General features: G+C 40.0%; 1 protein-coding gene across 3 annotated transcripts in view; it reads right to left on the bottom strand.

Moving 5' to 3' along the window:
- Positions 1-21,198, bottom strand: part of LOC140263846 (leukemia inhibitory factor receptor-like) — a 50,934-nt gene that overhangs the window by 19,520 nt on the left and 10,216 nt on the right. For all 3 annotated transcript variants that reach the window (XM_072359127.1, XM_072359129.1, XM_072359130.1), the window contains exons 3-8: positions 9,537-9,687; positions 8,697-8,817; positions 6,514-6,662; positions 4,198-4,361; positions 1,913-2,087; positions 1,359-1,628 (exon numbers count right to left, since the gene is read on the bottom strand). In XM_072359127.1, coding sequence (XP_072215228.1) covers positions 1,359-1,628; positions 1,913-2,087; positions 4,198-4,361; positions 6,514-6,662; positions 8,697-8,817; positions 9,537-9,618 — 961 coding nt within the window. In that variant the 5' untranslated portion in view covers positions 9,619-9,687. The remainder of the gene's footprint in view (positions 1-1,358; positions 1,629-1,912; positions 2,088-4,197; positions 4,362-6,513; positions 6,663-8,696; positions 8,818-9,536; positions 9,688-21,198) is intronic.

Here is a 21,198-nt window from a genome sequence, read left to right on the forward strand (position 1 = left end):
TCTATGGAGCTGCCATATAGAAGGAATCTAACATGAGACAACAGTGGCAGGGGTTAGTTCAGACTAAGAAGAGTAGAAGGCAAAGAAGAGTTGGCAAAGAAGAGTTAGGGTCTACTTTGCCAGGTCTAGCCTTAACTAAAATGGTGTGGATATACATTCATTTCTCTACTTTCTTTTCTTCAAATCTACCTCATCAGGAAGAGGATTCTGGCAAATCTTACTTCCCACTAAACAGCTACTTTGATGAGCATAAGAAACACTGGCAGGACACAGACTTCACTACAGCCCAGATCTTCAGAAAGTACTGTAAGGAATAATCCTAGAAGATTATCATAGTCTTCAGTCACTGAGCACTGATTATTTATGTGAAAGGTTCTTCCACAAAAGCAAACAGAGCATAGATAACATAAAAATGGCATCTCACTGAGGAGTCATTAAAGGCTGGATTCTATTTTGCATTTTCTAACATAGAATATGCATGAAGACAGACTTTCAAAAGATACATGCTGGAGTTGGAACATGCTTTCAAAATGAGTTTCTCAGTTCCAAGGACTCTAAGTCCAAGGTGAATGTTTGCAAAGGAAAACTGGAGCTATGGGAAGATGGCAATTCTCATAACCATCGTGGTAAAAACACATGAAACTGAGGTTTATTAATTAATGGGAAGAAGAAGCAGATAATTTCAATAGTTTGTTTCAAAAGGTAGCTGCATCTGGAAGAGATTTCTGAGGCTGGCAAAGATACACAGAAAAGATACATGGTGGTACAGCATCTCTAAAGAAAATATTAAAAGAATATTTTGAAGATTTCCTAGGGAAAACAAACTGTCAGCCAAATTCCCTCACTGTAATTAGCTCCCAGGAAGTTACTGCCCTGGATGAGCATCTGTTGTTGCTTCGAGCACAACTGTTTTATTGCTTTCATTTGACTGGTATGTAAATTAGTTTTTGCTTACAATTCTTGCTCTTAATCTTGACTTTATTAGGAACAAGTTGAAATACATGTTTTTCCAAAGTGACAGAAAATGAGGATAAATCTTTGAATGCTGATAAACTATTAAGTATTACAGATAATGAAGAACTGCCTCATGAAAAGAGGTCCAGAAGTAAAGACGCAATGGGACTGGTTCTAGGAGACTCTCACAGGTACTAACTAGGTACCCCTCATCCTCTCAGCCCTTGCATCTTCTCCATGTGCTGGAGTTTCCACAATTAAATTAATCATATGAGTAAAATCCCAGTTTATCCCCATAAACCAAAAGCTAGGGAATAGCAAAAAAGCCACAACAGCATGTTTCCTAGCAGACTTAAGAGTCTCAAGAGCATTTCCTCAAGGTTAGTAAACATAATTATACATACATCCTACAAACAAGACAGTTCCATCCATCCCATTTTCAGACATTCTGCACACTATATTTGTCCCACTGGCATCTGAAGCATTGGCATTTAGCACTCTGATTGCACTGCTCCGACTGCTCAGACGTATTAGTGGGTAATCTTTTGCTCCGTATGACATCCGTTGTACCTGCCGTCCTTCTTCATGGACACAACAAAATGTTACATTTGAACCCACTGCCACCACAGTGTCCTGAGGAAAAAGTCCACTTCCACTGGGCTCAGTATCTTTTCCTATTAGAGAAGGAAAAAGCAAAAATGAAAAAGAAAAAAAAAAAAAAAAAGGCAAAAACAATTTGCTACAAATACACTGTCGACTAAAACTTAACTCAGAAGTACACCAGTGCACCCAAATCAACACTTTACAAGGTGTCATTTACTAATAATTAAATATTTCTATATTTAAAATACCCCCCCAAAAGCAGTGAGTCATCACAACCTTAATACTTTTCCTCTGACTTTGCCTTAGTTTTCATAAAGTAATCAAAGTCCATGTGGTGCTAACAGAACATACATACCAGGAATTACTTCTACTGGGCTCCAGTCACTCCAATCCTTGTGGCCATCAAATTGTGTTACATTAATATAAAGGCGAATCCTCACATAATGTGATGTACACTCCAAAGGCATATCTGATTTCCAGTTCCAAGAATGAATTACGTCCTCATGGGTGAGTTTTGAACTGTAAGATTCCTACAAAGTTTTCCCCCCAAAAAAGAAGAGTTTGTGAATGGTTGTTAGCAAAGACATATAATCTTACGGCTGTCAACCAAAGGGGCAAATGAGTGAGGTTAATAAGAAACTTGCAGTGGATGGCCGCAGTGTTTCATTTAACTTTCAATTGCCTTGTAAATTTACTTGGACAAGAATCTAAGATGCTAAACAGCCCACCAGCCAGGCAAACCACCAGCCAGAAATACCAGAGGGCAGACATTTGAGGGAGAGTAGGCAGCTTGCTGTGTGTTTCAAAAGGTATATATTATATCACAGTAGGGCCCCCTCCATGTTCCAACTTTTCCATCATGAATCTCCTCTAAATTTTAGCCTTAGAATACATATTTTATCCTTTTCCCTTTTCTAAAAAAAACAAATACCAACAACAACAACAACAAAAATACCCCACATAACAGTTACAAATTAGGTAGATAAACTGGGGATGTTGTTTTCTAAACTCTGGTTAAATTTAGAAGGTACTGTGACCTCAAAAATCACAGAATCGTAGGGGTTGGAAGGGACCTCCTGAGATCATCGAGTCCAAGCTCCCTGCCAAAGCAGGCTCCCTACACCACGTCACACAGGTAGGTGTCCAGGCAGGTCCTGAATATCTCCAGAGAAGGAGACTCCACAGCCCCCCTGGGCAGCCTTTTCCAGTGCTCCGTCACCCTCACTGTAAAGAAGTTCTTGCGCACATTTGTGCGCAACTTCCTATGATCCAGTTTCTGGCTGTTTCCCCTTGTCCTGTCTCTACACACTGCTGAAAAGTCTGGCCTTGTCACTCTGCCCCCCACACCTCAGATATTTATAGACTTGGATCAGGTCCCTTCTCAGTCTTCTTTTCTCAAGGCTAAACAGACCCATTTCATTTAGCCTTTCTTCATAGGAGAGATGCTCCAGGCCCTTCACCATCTTTGTGGCCCTCCACTGGATACCTTTCAAGAGATCCCTGTCTTTCTTGTACTGGGGAGCCCAGAACTGGACACAGTATTCCAGATGAGGCCTTACCAGGGCAGAGTAGAGGGGAAGGATCACCTCCCTCGACCTGCTGGCCATGTTCTTTTTAATACACCCCAGAATGCCATTGGCCTTTTTGGCTAAACGGGCACACTGCTGGCTCATGGCCAACCTGTCATCCACCAGGATGCCCAGGTCCCTCTCTGAAGAGCTCTTCTCCAGCAGGTCTTCCCCCAACCTGTATTGGTGCATGCAATTATTCCTCCCCAGGTGCAAGACTCTACGCTTGCTTTTGTTAAACCTCATCCAGTTCCTTATTGCCCAGCTCTCCAGCCTGTCCACGTCTTGCTGAATGGCAGTACAGCCTTCAGGCATGTCAGCCAATCCTCCCATTTTCATATAATCAGCAAACTTGCCGAGGGTGGCCACTATCCCCTTGTCAAGGTCATTGATAAAGATGCTGAACAAGATGAGACCCAGCACCAACCCCTGGGGAACATCGCTATTTACAGGTCTCCAGCCACACACTGCTCCACCAATGATGACCCTGTCTGCTCTGCCAGTCAGCCAGTCCTCAACCCACCTCACTGTCCACTCATCTATCCCACAATTCCTCAGCTTTGTTATAAGGATGTTGTGGGAGACTGTACCAAATGCCTTGCTGAAATCAAGGTAGACTACATCCACTGCCCTCCCGCCATCCACCCAGCCAGTGACAGCATCATGGAAGGCTACTAGGTTGATAGAGTATGACCTCCCCTTGGTGAACCCATGCTGACTATTCCTGATAACCTCCTTTTCTTCCAGTTGTCTGGAGATGGCATCCAGCACAAGCTGGACAGAGGTGAGGCTGACTGGCCTGTAATTACCTGGATCTTCCTTCTTGCCCTGTTTGAAGACCAGAGTGACACTGGCTATCCTCCAGACTTCACGCACCTCCCCCATTCTCCAAGACCTCTCAAAGATGACAGAGAGATGATCAGCAGTCACCTCCGCCATGCATCCATGGATGCACCCCACCAGGTCCCATTTTGAACATTGGTGATATCTACTGATGAATTCAGTTGACCTCCTACAATACTGGAGATAAAGTATGCATGCTTATTTTTCATAAAGAACAAAAAGGACTTACTCGTGTGACATCTTCCATTGTTTCCTTACGGAGTACCTCAATCTCCCAAGAGGCATCCAATCCATACGGGAAGGCTGATCCATTATCACTCCACTTCAGAGTTAACGTGAACGTTGAAAAGTCAGGTGTTAAACTTAGTATGCGTGGAGTGAACGGAACAAATGCTTGAAAAGAGAGGGAAGGAAAAGAAACAACAACAAACGCATACAAATTATTAGTCAGCAACAGCAGCCCTACAGGTGTTTAACAGACATATTTCTGCTCTGAACTGGCTAGTAGCCATACAAACATGTAACTCAACTTCTGTGATTGGAACAAGATGTGCTTTGTCATTACTTAAGCAGAAAAGTGCTGAAGACAGCACAGGTGCTGATGAGTCACCAGGTAGCAGTTTCTTGCAGACTTGTAATTCAGTGATCATGAACTGACTCTTCCTAACGTGTAGTAAGGCAGGCACTGTATCTTTCACAACTTTCACTCCATGCCACAGAGGTAAAGTGTACTATAGAACTGAAGTGTACATAAGCATACAAGAAGGGAGGAGGATGTAAAATCCACCAAAGAAAAAAGAGGGCTTTAGAAAAAAAGCATGTAATAGGTGACTCAACAAAAGTGAGAGCAGAGAGGTAGGAGAGCAGAAGCACAGCACGGAAGCTCATATGAGGCTCTGGAGAGGATCATGAGGAATACGATTTTAAGATACAAGAAACAGGGAAGGCATGACATGGTGATAGAGACATGATAGGGAGATTAAACAGAAGCATCTCTTCTACAAATGGATAGTGGTGAAACAAGAGGCTGAGAGGCAAGGTTTATAGCAGTTCAGATGGAATTGGGCCTGGTGTAGGATAAATCTAGTTTTTAAAATGCATGATTTATCCAGCTTGGGTCCTGGCCAAGGCTCTGAGAGCTTGCAATATGTTCAGAGTGATTAACATGCTACCCGGGATGTCTTGTGAGGAACCTGAAGGGGTCCTCCTGCCTTGAGTCAGACAGATGCTGGAGAACCCAGTCCATTCTGCACATATTTTTCAGTTCTCTTTTGTTCACGTTGCCTAGCAGCTCTCAATGGAGGAGAAAACTGCGCTAAGAAGGGCTATTGAGTTCAGATTTTGGCTGCATTAAAGAATATGGAGGCTAGCCAGAACCAAAGACTAAATTATGAGTAACTGTGGCAGATTGCTAGTTTCAATCTTCATCTTACAGCTGAGAAGCTGGGATGATCAATGAAGTTGCTGCTGGAAGTGAAGAAGAACCAGAAGATGTAAGATGAAGGAAAAATTAGCTGTCTACTAGTTCAAGTTCTGCTTCTGTAAGGAACACTTGGAAGCAGCCAGTGCTATTAAACCTGACTGATAGCAAACAGTGGAGTTGGAAATACACAACATAATGCCAATAGCTAGAACCACTGATTACATGGCAGTGGTGTTGGGTGACTGTTATAGTTTCAATATAGTTACAGAAAACCTGGAAGAACACACACTTGGAACTCGAAGCAGAGAGGTGATGGGTATAAATATTAAATAGGGATCTCCCTTTGAACACTGGACACCAAGATCAGTGAAATTTCCTCAGTGCCAAGCAAGCCACAGTACTGTTATCAAGGTAGGAAGCAACTTAGTGTAGGGCACCACTGCCTCAACCTACAGATGCTTTCTTGCTTCCTTCCACCTTTCAGAGAAAGGCAGTAGGAACAAGTATTTTATTAAACTATGACTTCAATAGGATGAAGCAAAAGTGCCAAGCATTGATGTCTTTGCTGAGTTTCATATAAATTTAAATGGAATGGACAACTTCAGTATATATTAAGAAAATACAAGCCTTTCATGAATGACTCGATATAATTGATCTTAAAACATAGCCTAGTAGCGGGAATAAACAACTTAATTCTGCACTGGTTCGGTATTTAAGAAGGGAGAACAGGCACTAGGAATTTTAATCTGCCTTCTCCCAGTCAAGTCTGATCAAATGGACTTTATGCTCCATGTAGAATGCAAACCAGTAAACATTCTACAAATCCTTTCTAATTTGCAGCAAAGAAAACAAGAACACAGAGTGATTAGCAGGAGCTAACAACACTGGGCTTTGTTTCCTCCTCACACTCTGCCCTTAATTTCTCTGTGATGAAGGGTTCCAGGGTTCTTTTTTTTTTTTTTTTTTCCCCTGAGGGAGGAGAAATAACAACCCACTATGTATGGCTAGATTCATATGGACTCATTAACATTCTATATACAGTAACACTGACAAAGAAAAATGCAAGCATCTACATTTACAGTATTTTATACATATTATTAAAGTCTGAAACCTGACACTTACAGATGTCTTTCTTGTTAATTTCAAAGTGTCTAGTAGCAAAGGCTGTTCCAGAAATGCTGTATGTGGTTATTTTCACGGTGGTGGAGCTCTCTGGGACTGGAATCTCGACTCTTTTCTCCTTAGTTTTAAAACACCTTGGAAGGTGGTCACTGAAAAGATAAAGAGAATTAATCAGGTATTTCAGCTGATAGGAAGTTAAGACAAGTTAAGACATACATGTAGGATACTAACAAAACACAAATCTCTGAAATGTAACAAACAGAACTCTGCATCAGATATGTCTGTGAAGGACTTGCAGGGGCTTTGATTAGCATCAGATTAATAAACACTCTTTTTCCTTCAAGCCACTTCTATCACAGTGGTAGACCATGCACTAGTTGTATAGTGTGGCCATCCAGTTGTTAAGAGAACACCTCAAAGTGAAAAACTGACTGAAAACAATGTGCAGAGACACATTTCTAAAACCTACAGTTGCCAAGAAACAGTATTTCAAAACAATTTAAATTAAAAAAAAACAAAACAACACACAAAAAAAAACCTCAACAGTTTCTTCCTTACATTTCCTGATGCCATCTCTCTCAATTTCGTTCCAGTGGGATAGCAAACAGTACGTTCATCTACCTGTGACCCCACCTCAAAACAAATCAGCTAGCAAGGGAAGAACAGAGTGCAGGGGAGAGAACTACTGAGATTCCAGATGGAAATGCAGTCTGCACAGTGTTTGTGCAGTGCTCAGCACAATGTGATCTGGCCTTTGTCTAAAGGTCGTAGATACATACATAAAACAACAATGCATGGGTCAAGTCCCTTTGCTCATAATCATTGATATGCAACTAGAAAGGAAAAAAAAGTTTGGAAAAATCCAAATCTTCCTCTTGAGGCAATGATAGGAGGAAGGAAAATGATGAGAACAATGCCAGACTTCCTGCTGAGAGATTATTACTCACTTATGAACTGGAACAGGACACTGGAACTCCTATCTGTTGGAGTCAAGAGCTTGGGTTGAACTTTCCTGATTCACACAAAAGACTCTGGACTAGTGAAGGCCAGTTGAGACCTGAGTGCTCAGAAAGGCCATTCCTATTCTGTGCTGAAACATCATTAGAGGATGTTTGGGCAAATGAAAAACAAAATTTCTTTCCCTATGGGAGGTCTGCATGAAGCTCAGCCATCAGTCTCTGCTTTGGGGACCCAACCCTGCTCTGTTCTGTTAAGGAAGAACAGAAGCAGCTACATGATTGTTGTTGTCATGAGGACAGTACCTTGTGAACTCTGCACTCATGATCTCTGGCCAAATCATCACATATACACGATTTTTGTATAGAAATAATAGCTGGCAATGCAGGAATAATAACTAAACAAAGAAATCAAGCATGTAGGTGGAAGAAGTGCAGCCAAGCCCTGAGACCCCAAGGAAAAGTTTGGGCTGCCTGCAGAAGTAACAGGAAAAAAAAAGAGTGCAAATGTCTGGACTGGGAGAAGGATCAAGATACAAAAATGATTTGAACTCAATCCTAGCACATGATAAGTATTTGGCAGGCCCACAGCACAGGGAATTGCACATGTAGTTTCCTTAGTGAAAAACATACTAAAGATTCTGTTTTCTTCATGTTTTTTGAAATTTTCAACTTGTATTCACTTCAGAAAGGCTACCGAATTTGTGGACTTGTTTTTATATTATCTCTGATAAACTGTTCTCCAGACAGCTTAAAATTTAAATAGGTTATAAGACAACCACCAAGAGATTCTTAATGTTTTTCCACATGTAAATCTTGATGTTTATGAATTCTACCTTGTTGGCACATAGTATCAGGATCTGCTTCTTCCAACTATTATTTCCTTTTGGATTGAACCTGGTATGAAGACGTCCCTTATGAAAACTCTGAGTAAGGTCTAGGCAGACACACAGAGAACTCTGAGTAAAAGAGAGCATCTTCCAGCTCTTTGAAGAGATCAAGGAGGAGATTTTGGCAGGAGAATTGTTAGTGTGAAAAAAACAACTTCATCAGAAACCCTGCCATTGCCTGAGTTAACAGTGACTGTGGAGAGCACCACTGGAGGACAACCGGCAGGCAGACTTTTAGAGGTAAAAAAGCATTATGAATTTCATGGACAGAGACTGAGGTATAACTATACATTAATCACAGCTTAGCATTTTGCAGTCAGGTAGGTAAGGAACTTACTTTGTAGTGTAACAAAACTCAGTTTGTCCATGTCTTCTTTTAGATGAGATATCCCAAGTACAGACCATTTTACGTAAATTGTGTGTGACACATTTTAAATTCTGGGGGTCCCCTTGAGAACCTGGAATTGTATAAGAACTACAGTCACAAATGGCAGTCATAAATGACCAGCTGTAAAACAACTACTATGATTTGCACCTGTAGGCATTATGTTTGCATATTTACTGCACATATTTCTGGACAGTATTTTAAAACCACTGCAAGATTTTTGAGTGTGCCTGATCATAGACAGCCACAGACTACTAGAAGGATTTCTACAAGTACAGAAAATCTGGATTTATATTTGTTCATGAGATGGGCAGCTGTCTCCACAAAACCCATTCCTAGACTGGCCTAATAAGCAGGCTTTGGGCCAATGGCAAAACCGCAAGCATTGATGATAAACCTAATGAGTTTTTGTTTTCCATTGTCCCACATGGAGGACAATTAATGATAGATGGGCAATTAATGATAATGTGTGAAACTGTCACAAACAGCTGACACAGACAGCAGGATGGCCTCAATGCAGACATCTACACCAACTACACATGCAGGCTATCACAGCTGCATTATGGGTAATTTAAAACCCAGCCTTATGCTGATTAACAAGATATTAATGGCTGCTGGAATAGAGACCAGGCCTGGCGGTGCTTCTGTCTTAAGGATAGCGTGGGATCACAGTGGTGGCAATTTCTGGATGCTCATAAAGTAGGAAGGCACCATAATTAAGCAGTGCCAGTAGAGAGAAACAACCAAAAAAAAAAAAAATGGAACTAGTGAATTACGTAACAACATGCTCACCGCTCTCTCGACTCTGCACTAAGCTTGCTAAACATAAAATAGCTAGTGCTAAAAGACAGCGGAGGTTTGAATTCGTCCACATTCTTCTTCTGTTTCCCAGACGGCAGCTTCAAGTAGGAACAAACATCATCTTCTAAGGAGCTGGTCAGTTCTAAAATTGAAAATAAATAAATAAATAAATAAATAAATAAATAAACTCTTTTGAAATTCCAGAGCTGCCACCACCACATAAATACTACTTTTTGTTCCATCTATTTTTCTTTTCCAGTGATGCCACCAGGTGCGTTACTGCCTTTCTTTTCTCTGACTAGCAAGCAAACCTTTTTCACTGTCCCAGCCACTCCCTGATGCACACTTTTTCAGAAAGGTATTTCAAAGATAGATAACTTCAGGATTCACACATATGGAAAATACAACTGTACACAGAGCTCCTTCAGGACCATCTCATGCCAGACAGAACAGACATTGCAGTGCTCTCTCCTAGAACAGGTATTTATCAATATAGATTGTATGTCACATTTACAGAAGGTCCTGAGTACCACCATTGCAAGTGTCTCCCATTTGGAGTAAGGGTCTAAGAGACCAGAGTAGTTTGTCTGATTATCTGATTTTCTTTTCGCTCTGATAATTCTTCATATTCTTGCCATTCAAACCTATGAGATGCCAGAACCAAAACTGATTAACTGAGGGTTGCTGGTTCAATAATCTGCTAAATAATAATTTCTAGAGCAAAATCAAAAACAAAAAGCCACTTCTGTGTCACTGGATACTTGCTGCTGTAAACGTTGACCTTAAGGCAAAAATCATCTAGAATATTATATTTAATGTCTTCTTGAAGATAAATGGGTTGCATGTTTTGCAAAGGTATGCTCATAAAAAACAGAGGAACACATTCAGTTCCACCCACACTTCAGACATCAGTTTCAGTTCTCAAAAAGAAAACTTCAGGAAAGCTTTTGCTCAAGCTCAACCTATCCCTGAAGCACTGTCTCCCAAATCACCTGAAAGCTTCAAAAACCTTAGCTTTTCAGAGACCACAATTCTCATGTACCAGGGAGCTTTTTCACACCAACAGAGACAAGAAGGAGCTAGCTTATTTTCACACAGGAATAGAGCTGAGACACTCTCTCCTTCAGAACAATTTTATAACGCTGCAGGCCAGCTCTTTCAAAAGTAGTATGAGCTGGAAAACCATCCAACCCCTGAAGTCTCTTCCAAAGCTAGATGTGTGCTCCTTCATCTTTCAATACAGACACCTTTATTACTATTATTACTATTATTTAAGAAGGACTCCCTTACAGGAGACCTGTGAATTCCACAAAGACTTCTGTGCTCCCCATCAATTTGTGTGCACCATGTTAGGAGAAGTGTAGCAGCATTACTTCAGATAATCCAGAGCTGTTCACAAGTAGCTACTGCTTTCTTTTGGTCTGAAGCAAACAGGCTGAGGGAATGGCATAGGCAGAGCTGGAGCTAAGAGAGATTCTGTAGTAAAGGTCAATGTTATATTTGGAGAGAAGAAATACCCCTAAAACTTATTCTATTTTCATCATATTCTCAAGTGAGTCCCAAATTTTTGTTTTCATACATTCTTAAACTGGAATAACCATGCCATGCAACTTGTTCAGGGCCAAATCAGAAGTAGACAAATCCACGTAAAGGACTAATTAAGAACCTGCCAGCACTTAAAACATAATGCTGTCAGTGCCAGAAGCGCCCACTACATGTTGGCATCCCTTGAGGGCTTCGTATCATATTTGTCCACATTACTCATGGAAAGCCATGATGTAAGCTCCAGGTTTAAACTCTTTCACAAACCTCTCACTTCATCAGGAATCTGAAGACTGCTCTGACAGACCCAGGAGTTAACACAAACAAAACAACTGACTTCCACACAATAAGCATATGTGAATTACAACTGACTGTTTGCAAGTACTTACAGCATTTCTTATAGGGCCATTTCAGGTCTGTAATAAAGTCCATAAGCAAAACTTCAAGTTTTACATCAAAATTAGTAGACAGCATCCTGCTAGCTTGCAGAAACCAGGGACAGAACACACACACACGCATGAAAAAAAATAATAAATAAGGGAAAGCACCAATAGCACCTGAAGCAGAGAAAACTACTGTGCACTGTGAAGTTAATTAAACCCTGAAGAACTCACTTTCTAAACACACAGCTCTATGTGACTGTGCAGAACCTGTTTGGTCATGCCAGGTTTCTGAGGCAGTCAGCAGCTACACGTGCCTGTGTGTAGTTCAAAAAGCATGCTTTTCTGCTTTCTTATAATATGTACTTTGGATGCTGTGTGGATGCTTTAACATTTTAACAGTGAATTCCAAGAAGTTTGAATAAAACCACCTTCTCCTAAATCAAGCAGTTTTAGTTTCTGTTTCAGAATAAGACAGGCACCAAAGGAAAGTTATGTGCTTCCATGCAAAGCATGACAATTAGCTTGTACACCACAATCCTTCCCAAGAAGTGTAGATTCCCTGGCTCTCATCTTCTCATATACACTTTCGAGCTCGCTGAAAAGCTGCCAAATCAAAGACTCATATCCAATAATTGAATGCCATTTGTCAGGAGAAAAGATCCCCATCAATAGGCTTGTTTTAATTACAAAGTTACAAAATAACTGAGGTAATTTTAAAATAGAAAGTACCCTTTCTTTGGGAGAAAGCTGCCCTTCACCTGTTCCAGGCTAATGAGATGCGGAAGTTTCCCCTTACAGTGCAGAGTAATGAAAAGCTGTTAAACCTCTAAGTAGATACACTGTTACGGCATAGGGCAACATAAGGATAAGAGATACAAATTTAGGACATGAGGCATCAGTGCTGTTAGGGGAAGTCAAAACCTTATGCTGGAGTGCAACAGGAGCAGCTGCTGCTCAGTTTTAGGTCTGCACCTTTTTAAAATGAGATGGGGGGGGGGGGGGATGTTAGTGTTAAATCCAGTCTCTTCACTGGAAAGAACAACTGCAGCTAAACCTTTCATAACAGATGTCAATATTAAAATCCATCAGCAACAGGACATCCCATAACAGTCCCATCACCCTTCATCATGTCACTTCACTGGCACCACTGTTGGTGTTTCCCAACTGCATCACAACTATCTCTTGCTCCATTTCAAGAACACTACTCTGTTGTTCCTCCAGAAAATAAAGCTCAGTTTTTCATCTGACTTACAGCAACTTCCTACACAGAAGACAACTGGAATCAGGTCTCCACTAGTTCCTCCCTTAAAAACTCACTATTTGCCAGTTCCCATTTCTAGATTTGTGATAATTCCTGGAATATATCTTTGTGGACCAAACCTGCTGTACTCAGATTCAAAAGTATTTCTGTCCCCTAAAGCCTTGAACATTACCAAGCACAATGAAAGAACTTTCCTAAGGCAAACCTTTGAGTAGTATGTGTTTACACAGGCCTTGACATATTTGCTTTTCTCTCAGTGTTCAGACCATGTTGACTCAATTGCAGTTTGTGATCCAGCCCCGGATACTGCAGTATATAGCTGCCACGTAGCTGTTTGTCTAGCACTTCAGACTTCATCCTCATCCTCCAATGGGCTGCAAACCTCCTGACTTAGCGTGAGTAGACTTGCACAGCAGAATTATTCATAATGAACTTTCTTGTAAAGGTCTTTCACTTGTCCAATTTTAAAATAAGGAAAAAGCCTTCCATAATTCTATGCTCACAAGGAACACTGTGCATGTATTTAAAAGACACATCCATGCAAATTTGTGCCATACCAGCAGCAAAGGTTTTGGCATATAAACTGCCCATATTTAAGATCAATTGCTAAAAATAAGATTCCAAAATAACTTTGTTGAAAGCTACAGTACACGGGGATGTTCTGACTTCTGCTCAGGGCTCTATTGTGTGGAATTGGTCCCCATAGCCAGAAAGAAGTCATTTTAGTTCACTTTTTTAATGCAGCTAAGCTAAAGATGGACAAATAGATCCAGATTCCTAGTCACTGAAGTCAGTGGATGATGGCCCCAATTTAAAACAAAATTAAGGGTATGCGTGCACGCACACTGGGGAAACAACTTCAAGCCAGCCAACAAACAAATTAATGCTAACTGTGGACTTCTAAGGATGTTGTGAGGCATGCAGTATACCTACTGGCAGACCAGACAGACAACAAAGAGGAGATGATACTTCCAGTTCAACAATATGTGTCTGGGAAAATATCTGTGGACATCTTTCCTTCAAAATCTTTTCATCTGTAAACGTTAAGGGTTCTGTCACAAGAACAGAAAACAAGCAGAGCACCAAAAGTCTGACAGTGACACTCTGACACATTCCCAGCCTCACCAACCTCACCATGCAAAAGGGAAAACATGAAATAGCTGCAATCCCTCCTGCTAACTGTGTTTTTTACTGTGTATTTCTGGGTTTTACTGCTTCTGTCTAATATTTTAAAACATAGCTGATAATTTGCTTGATTCTCTTTAAAGTAAAAGAAAGTATTTCTTAGTCAGCTGCAACAGTTTAGTTCCTGAAGTAGAAGACTTCTTCAAAGTTCTATTAAGAAGTTATAAAGGAAAAAAAAACAAAACAAAACAAAAAAAATGTATTTTTGTGTTTTCTGGTCTCAGAATGTATTTCATTGTCAAGTGCTTAGAAACCACTCTGAACACAAACAAACAAAACTGACTGAAAAAAAAAATATCAAAAAGCCTTTCTGGCCTGCTTCCTGCTGGCAGTCTGATATGCCAATCGCAATGCTGCAGATCTGGTTTAATAATTGATGAATTGAGGTTCAGTGGTCACACTTTTCATACCCATTTTTGTGAACCACATGCAGGTACATAAAAGGTTAAAAAAAAGAACCTACCCAGAAGGCTCACAGAAAACATAAGTGGAGAGTACTAGATGAGATCATACATAATAAACGTGATCAGTGTAATAAATCTGTACATCAATAAATTATCTCTAGTTATATTTTGGGTTTGTTTGTTTTTTTTTTTTTTTCCATCATTAAAGTTATCATCAAAATAATTTACCAAAAAAACAGAACAATAAATGCTCTTGAGGAAAATGATTGCATAGGATAGCACAAATAAATAAATAAATAAATAAAAATTGTAGAGACTGATGTCAGGCTGTATTTCCAGAGACACTGAATAACCATCATCTTAAATGTCTCCAGGCAGAAATGAAGGTGCCAAGATCAAAGTCTTACTGCTAGTGGAAAAATATTCTGCTTAGCAGGTGGAGTGCATTCCTTTTACTTGGCTTTGAATTTTTTTTTTTTTCCCAGACAAAGATATTAATTTAATCTCCAAAGTGAGAGACAATGCTCCTATATCCGCAAGCACAGATCAAGTTACACATCCACATGCTACAACCGCCAACAGAAAACTCTGAAAAAATTCCCCTATCTAAAATCCATGCCAGAAGTACACATTTCTGGGAAATAAAGCAAATTGCCAGTGCAGCTGACAGTAAAGACAATGAAGACAAAAACAGAGGATGAAGTGGCTTTCTTTAAAACAGCTTTGCTGACCCCAAAGCCCTCAGTCTTTGACTCTAGAGATAGCTGAGTAATATAAAAAGGAGAAGTAGAATTAATAAGATTCATTTGAGAGGCTTGGGCTATTTTTCAACATTGTACACTCTTCTACCTCCTTAAAAAAAAATTACCAGACTTGAGAGAAAAATCTCTCTTTAACAATCTGAATGAAAGCTTTCCCTTTCTGTTTTATAATGTGGCAGCATTCCCTGTTATAAAAGATTTGCAGGACATGAATCACTAAAAATTGTTTATAAATGAAAGCTGAAGCCCATCTGGGAATCTGGCTTTCCCCAGTTCTGAGGAATTAACTTAAGAATTCGCTAGCTCTCTTTTGGAAAGCTGATGAAATAATTCAAGTTGCCTATCTGCACCAGTGTAGCCTCCTAATCTGAAGCAGAAGAAAAATAAGCAAGGAGTATTAAGATATTACACAACTAATGCGCAGGAGGGCACAGGGCCATATAATTTGTCCTCTCAGACATATTTTGGTGTGCTGTTGTTTCTGCCAAGTGTGAGTGAAAAACTCCCTCCTCACCACTTCCTCTGGCTGCTGAACAGCAGCAGCATCTCAGAAGTGCTGGGAAGCCACTCCAGGATGCTCCTGCTCTGCAAGGTGGAGGAGGATGTCAGGACGCAACTCACCAGCTCAGCTCAATGATCAATGCTTTCACAAACTCCCTTTGAAAGCTGCTGGTCACCAGCACTGTCTAAATAGCCAGAGATTTTACAAAGACTGCTGGAGACAGTCATTTCACCTGGCTCAGAGTCTCAAGGACAACACAGCAGCTGCAGTCACTTCTCACTGTTACCAGTTTCTCATTCCTGAACAATGGAAATGCAACTAAGGGAGCTGCAGATTGAGAGCACTGGTGGATACTTCAAAGCAGAAAATCAGTAAGAGAAAGCATCCCCACCTGGCAAGGAGATGAGAGAAAACTCTCTGAAAAGGATTTCCTGATGTGAGAAAAGTGATACAGACATTCTGCATAGGGCACAGATGAGGATGGTTTGAAGACATTTGATGAAGAAAGTCATGAACAAGTATCACAGTCCAAGGCTGATTTCAGTAAAGCAGTTAGTACTTCTTTGACATCACAACATAGATTTATGTACAAAACCTGATACCCTGAAGATATGGCCTTAAAAAGAAATGAAAACACACAGGTGAAATGGATGTCAAATGGCTTGATCATAGCAATGGAAACAGTCTTGAAAAGGATTGGGAAGTACAATGTAAGACCCGTTGTTATGAAAAAATAAGGCTCACACACAAGATCAAACTATGTGGCTTACAGATAGCATTGAGAAGAATATTCCTTCTGGGACAACCAGGCTGGAAACAGGAAAGGGCAATGATACACTAGTCAGGCAGAGCAGTGTACTGAAAGGTCAAAATAAAGCAAAGAGATGCTGTAGGAATCTATGGCTCATTTTTACCACAACGTAAACAGAACACATTAGATGGTATTTGGGGGATTTTCAAGCTAAGCATGTATCCTGTACACTTTGCTTTGTGTTCTCATTGAATAGTTCCTGCTTTCAATTAATTTGTAGGCTAACTTCTAGTTCCTTTGTAGGAACTTCTAGTCCTCCAGAGTTATCTGCCATGTCTTGCTCAGCACACACACCAAGAGAGGCCCCCCACCCCACATGTTGCATCTGATGCTCCCAACGCATCAGATGTGAGAAGAACAAAGACACTTCCAAACAAAAATCAGGTGTTCTAGTCCTGAATTTGGAGGAGTCTGCTTGTATCAATTACTACCAAATACATTGTTAACTACAAGAACGTCCATTGCTACTAGGAACACAGCTCTGTTTTCCAGATGGTAACAAAAGAAAACAAATTCTTCTGATGAACACAGTGAACCCTAATAGTACCAAAAATAGATTAAATGCTTTTGGGATATCTGCAAGCTTGGGCATGATTTATTGCTATTACATATTAGGAAAATATTATCATGGATTGAAACTTACATGCTAAGTCTTATTAGACATCAGAGGATGCATACTAGAAAGGCCTGGATTGCAGTAGGGTGAAGGCTGACTTCATGCTGCAGCCACTTCCTTAGTGGGGCCTCTGCATCTATCTGCACAGTTTCATAAAGCTTCAAGGACACCGCACATAGTATTTTGAAACCTCACCTTCCCATTCCAAGTGAACTGAACCTGGGAAGCATGTTCAAAGTTTATGGCAGGGGTAAGAGGACAGCCAAAGCATTATCAGATATGCCTGACTTCCTTAGGAAGCCAGCTCAAATTAACAAGCACAGATTCTTCTTCCACAGAGGTGCAGATGGAAAACACCTAATCATTTGAACAAAGAACAAAGTGGAGGGGTGAAGGTTAAGGGACACTATTAGCCAATGAGAAACTTAGCTTCTAGCTATTGTGCTGTGCAGTAGAAGGAAACTGCTAGGAGTCATTTACACACTAGTATTTTAACCCATTCAAAAACCGTCTTGATACTTACTACAACTGGCAAATTAATAGTGCAATAACGTGAAGGACTCTACTTTGGTATTTGCGTAAATCTGATACAGCTACACACATTTCCTGATATGCCTGAATTTAGTGACCTTGCGGTCACACTTCCTTGAATTCTTGCACTTCACAACACAGCTTGGAACAAGTACACTGGCCAAAAAAAAAAGCATAAATTAGTTTGCATATGCATAGAACACTGCTTTACACAAATGCCTATGTCCACCCATTATACCTTTGCTATATTTAATACTGGGACAATGCATATGAGCAATATTATTCACATTTTCCATCAAATTCATTCAAAAAACCATTCAAACAGAATTACATAGACAAGATTTTCCTCTTCTCTGAGGCTTGCTGCATTTTCATGATTCGTAACTGAAATGAAACACTAATCCAATATTCCAAAGCACATTCAATTTTTCAGAGCAATGTTAGCATCTGTGTAATTCTCAGAACAGCACAACTTTAGAGGAAAACTCTGCCCACACTGTCAGCTGTACGTTATTCAATGTGAGGTTCAAGGGCAGGGCCACTATCACCCAAATTTTACGAAAGGAACTGCAGTAAAAGAATGCTTAGGCAAGTCATTGTTGTCCCTGCTGTTTTTCTTCAACTCATACACTGTTGTGAACAAATAAATCTTAAAGAAGTTGACCTTATTAATGAAAGATTTCATTTTCCTTAATCTGGCAGTGTTCAAAAACTTGCTTTGGACTGTATGACCTTTAATCTTCTTTCCATCACCGGAAAAGCCTATTTAGTTTTATAAGAGAACACTGATAATTATTGAAGCAATTCCAAAAGTGTTTTTTCTAAAAACAGCCAGCAATGACCCGAGGGTTGGAATCCTTCCTTGTTTACAGAGAAACCTGTGGTATTCCAATTATTTTTAAGGTAATATGAACTGAATCCAAAGAAATCTTGTTTCATGTGTATGAACAGTATACAAATAGATCAAATGCTGAACTGTGACTTTCACATTAAATAATATATTGAGAATAACAAGCAACAGTTATGCAATATCCTTTCAGTGTGAATGTAAGGAATGAAAGTCATTTACGAGAAAGAAATTGATTTTTTAGTAATCAAGGGAATGAGCAATTCCTGAAACTACAGATCTATATTTTCTGATAAATTCCCATTGTAATAATTTTTCTCATGTCTTTAAAACTCTTGTATTCCCACAGTGAGCAGCATGCTATCAAAGGTAGGCTACATTTCCACTGGGATGACCGAATGCTTTCCTTAGTTATGAGTGCAGTGGAAAGGAAAGCTGGCATCCACGTTCTGCTATTCCCCTTCCAACCCCTCCAAAGAAGGAAGACCAACAGTTTATCACAACATTATGAGAACAAGCTTGTCCATGTGTAATTACATTGCAGCTGGCATTTATTTTGAAAGTGTAGTTATTTCACATACTGAAATTATTCCCCTTCAGGTTCTCATTTTTGCATAGTCTCCTTTTGTGGCAGCAAAGCACAGGAATTAATCTTAAGTACTCAGAAACACAAATATTGACAGTTGAAAAGCATCAGAGCCAGCCTCCTTCCTAATTAACTTTTGTAGGCCCCAAGAGAGACCACCGCTACACTATGAAAGATAAATATTTAACTCCTGTACTTGTGCACACATACACGGTAGTACAGCTACTGGAAATGGTGACTTCCACGCTCCTCACACAGGCCTGCTCACTCTTTAACAGTACTGGCACTCTTAATCCTATTGCTGGTCACAGCCACCATTGGAGCCGCAGACCCAGAAGATATGCTGGCACATTAAATCCATCAGTCTGAAGCTATACTGCTTCCCTTTTTCTTCTCTGCTCCTCTCACAAAAGTCCGTAGGTGCTTGGCAACTGACTTATGGTCCACTCATGGATCAGCTCTTGTAGCAGCACAGCTGGCAACCCAGAAAACCAAAATAAACCAACTCATTCACATTATCCTTTCTACCCCCACTCCAGAAAACTTTCACACCCTGAAAATAGACTCACTGCCAGCTATCTAGTTTTAGAACACTGCTCCATGTCACCCTCGGCTCTACCAGCACGTGTTGCTTCCTTAACTGAAACATACCTGAAAGCACTAGCTGCAGCACCAAAGGAACAAGATTCTATTCTTTTACATTTAAATTAACATACAACTTTCCATATCAAATAATTTAGGATAAATATTCAGTTTACATGGAACATTGCTAAACACGAACATATACAAAGTTCAGATTCTATTTTCCATTTTTGTGAGATGACTCCAAAGCTGATTCAAACATTGACTGAGATGTCTCAGTCCATGAGAGTGAAAAAGATGCTAAAAAAACTCCCAAATTTTGTTTTAAGTACTCCAAGTGAGAAGCTCACATCTTATCTGTTGACTGAATTTATCTAATTTATAAAGTTTCTTGTTTTTGCGTTATATAAACTAACAGATCCTCATCTGTTTCATGGAGCATCTCAGGATGGAATGAACTGCGGTAAAGTACTCTGTAAGGAGATCAAACAGATGATCAAAATCTGCAACATTAAAAAAATGCATCAAAAGAAACAAAGCATTAAAATCTCAGCATTTTAAAATAATAGTTAAGATGGCTAGGACTCATATGTATCATTTTTATTGTGAAGAACAGAGCAGTGCTTTCTGACATTCCTTTCAGTATTTAGCAAATGCAGTGAATTGAATCCCTGACAATAACCCAGCAAGTGCTGAGACAGCAGCGTCTGTAAGGCTAATGATGCTGCACCTAATTTAAAAATGAAAGCAGCTCACAGAAAATTGAGCCTGCTACTAATGGAACGCAGAGAGTCAGTTCCACAAGTTTCTCCTGACCTGATTCAGGAGTAGAATAAGAAAAATCATAAATTTTGAGTCACAACCTTACTTCATTTCACATCTTCACATCATTTTCACATGATCATCACTATAGCTGCTGCAATCTAGATCTGTCTTTTGTCCCTCAATCCTCCCTTGAAAACAAGATTATTCTAGTGAAGATCTTCTGTTGTTGTTGTTGTATCTTCTCAAGGGTAAGCATAAAAACAAGCTGCAGAGAGGGAAAAACAACCTTGGCTTTACACAGACAAATCATTCCAATTTGGCTGTCTTTGTTTAACAGGATTCTTCCTTCCTGCTATTATTAGTAGATCTCATTGTTTACATCTCTTAGCATTAAGCTGGCAGATGATGTACAAAAGAAGGAGAATTTCTTACTTATTAGATTCTGTATCCCACAAATCCTACATACCTATGTGTTGGCATGAAAAAATCCCTTCCTGTGGAATGCTCTTCATCCCATTTTTCATGCATTGTTGCTGATACATTTAACTTTTTTGTTTTGCGACTCAGCAATGAAGCAGCTATTGTTCCTAAACTGCTGAGCAAGTCCAACTGTGGGAACAAGAGATGTATGACTGTTCTCAGTGATCTTCCTGGTGGCTACAGAGAGAAGAGTCAGGACAAGGGGTGGAGAAGGCAGGAGGCAAGAGGAAATCTAACTCTGCAAAGGGGAGTTAATGGGAACATTAATATTTCGTTGCAGTTAGAGGGAGCCCATATTTTGCTTCAGTGTATTTTTACTTCTGCTCTACACTTCTGTTCCTTAGGAAAACGTCTGCTCGCTATGCATTTAATCAGATATAGCATACATACATGACTC

This window comes from Excalfactoria chinensis, chromosome Z, assembly GCF_039878825.1.
Source record: "Excalfactoria chinensis isolate bCotChi1 chromosome Z, bCotChi1.hap2, whole genome shotgun sequence".
Lineage (NCBI taxonomy): Eukaryota > Metazoa > Chordata > Aves > Galliformes > Phasianidae > Excalfactoria > Excalfactoria chinensis.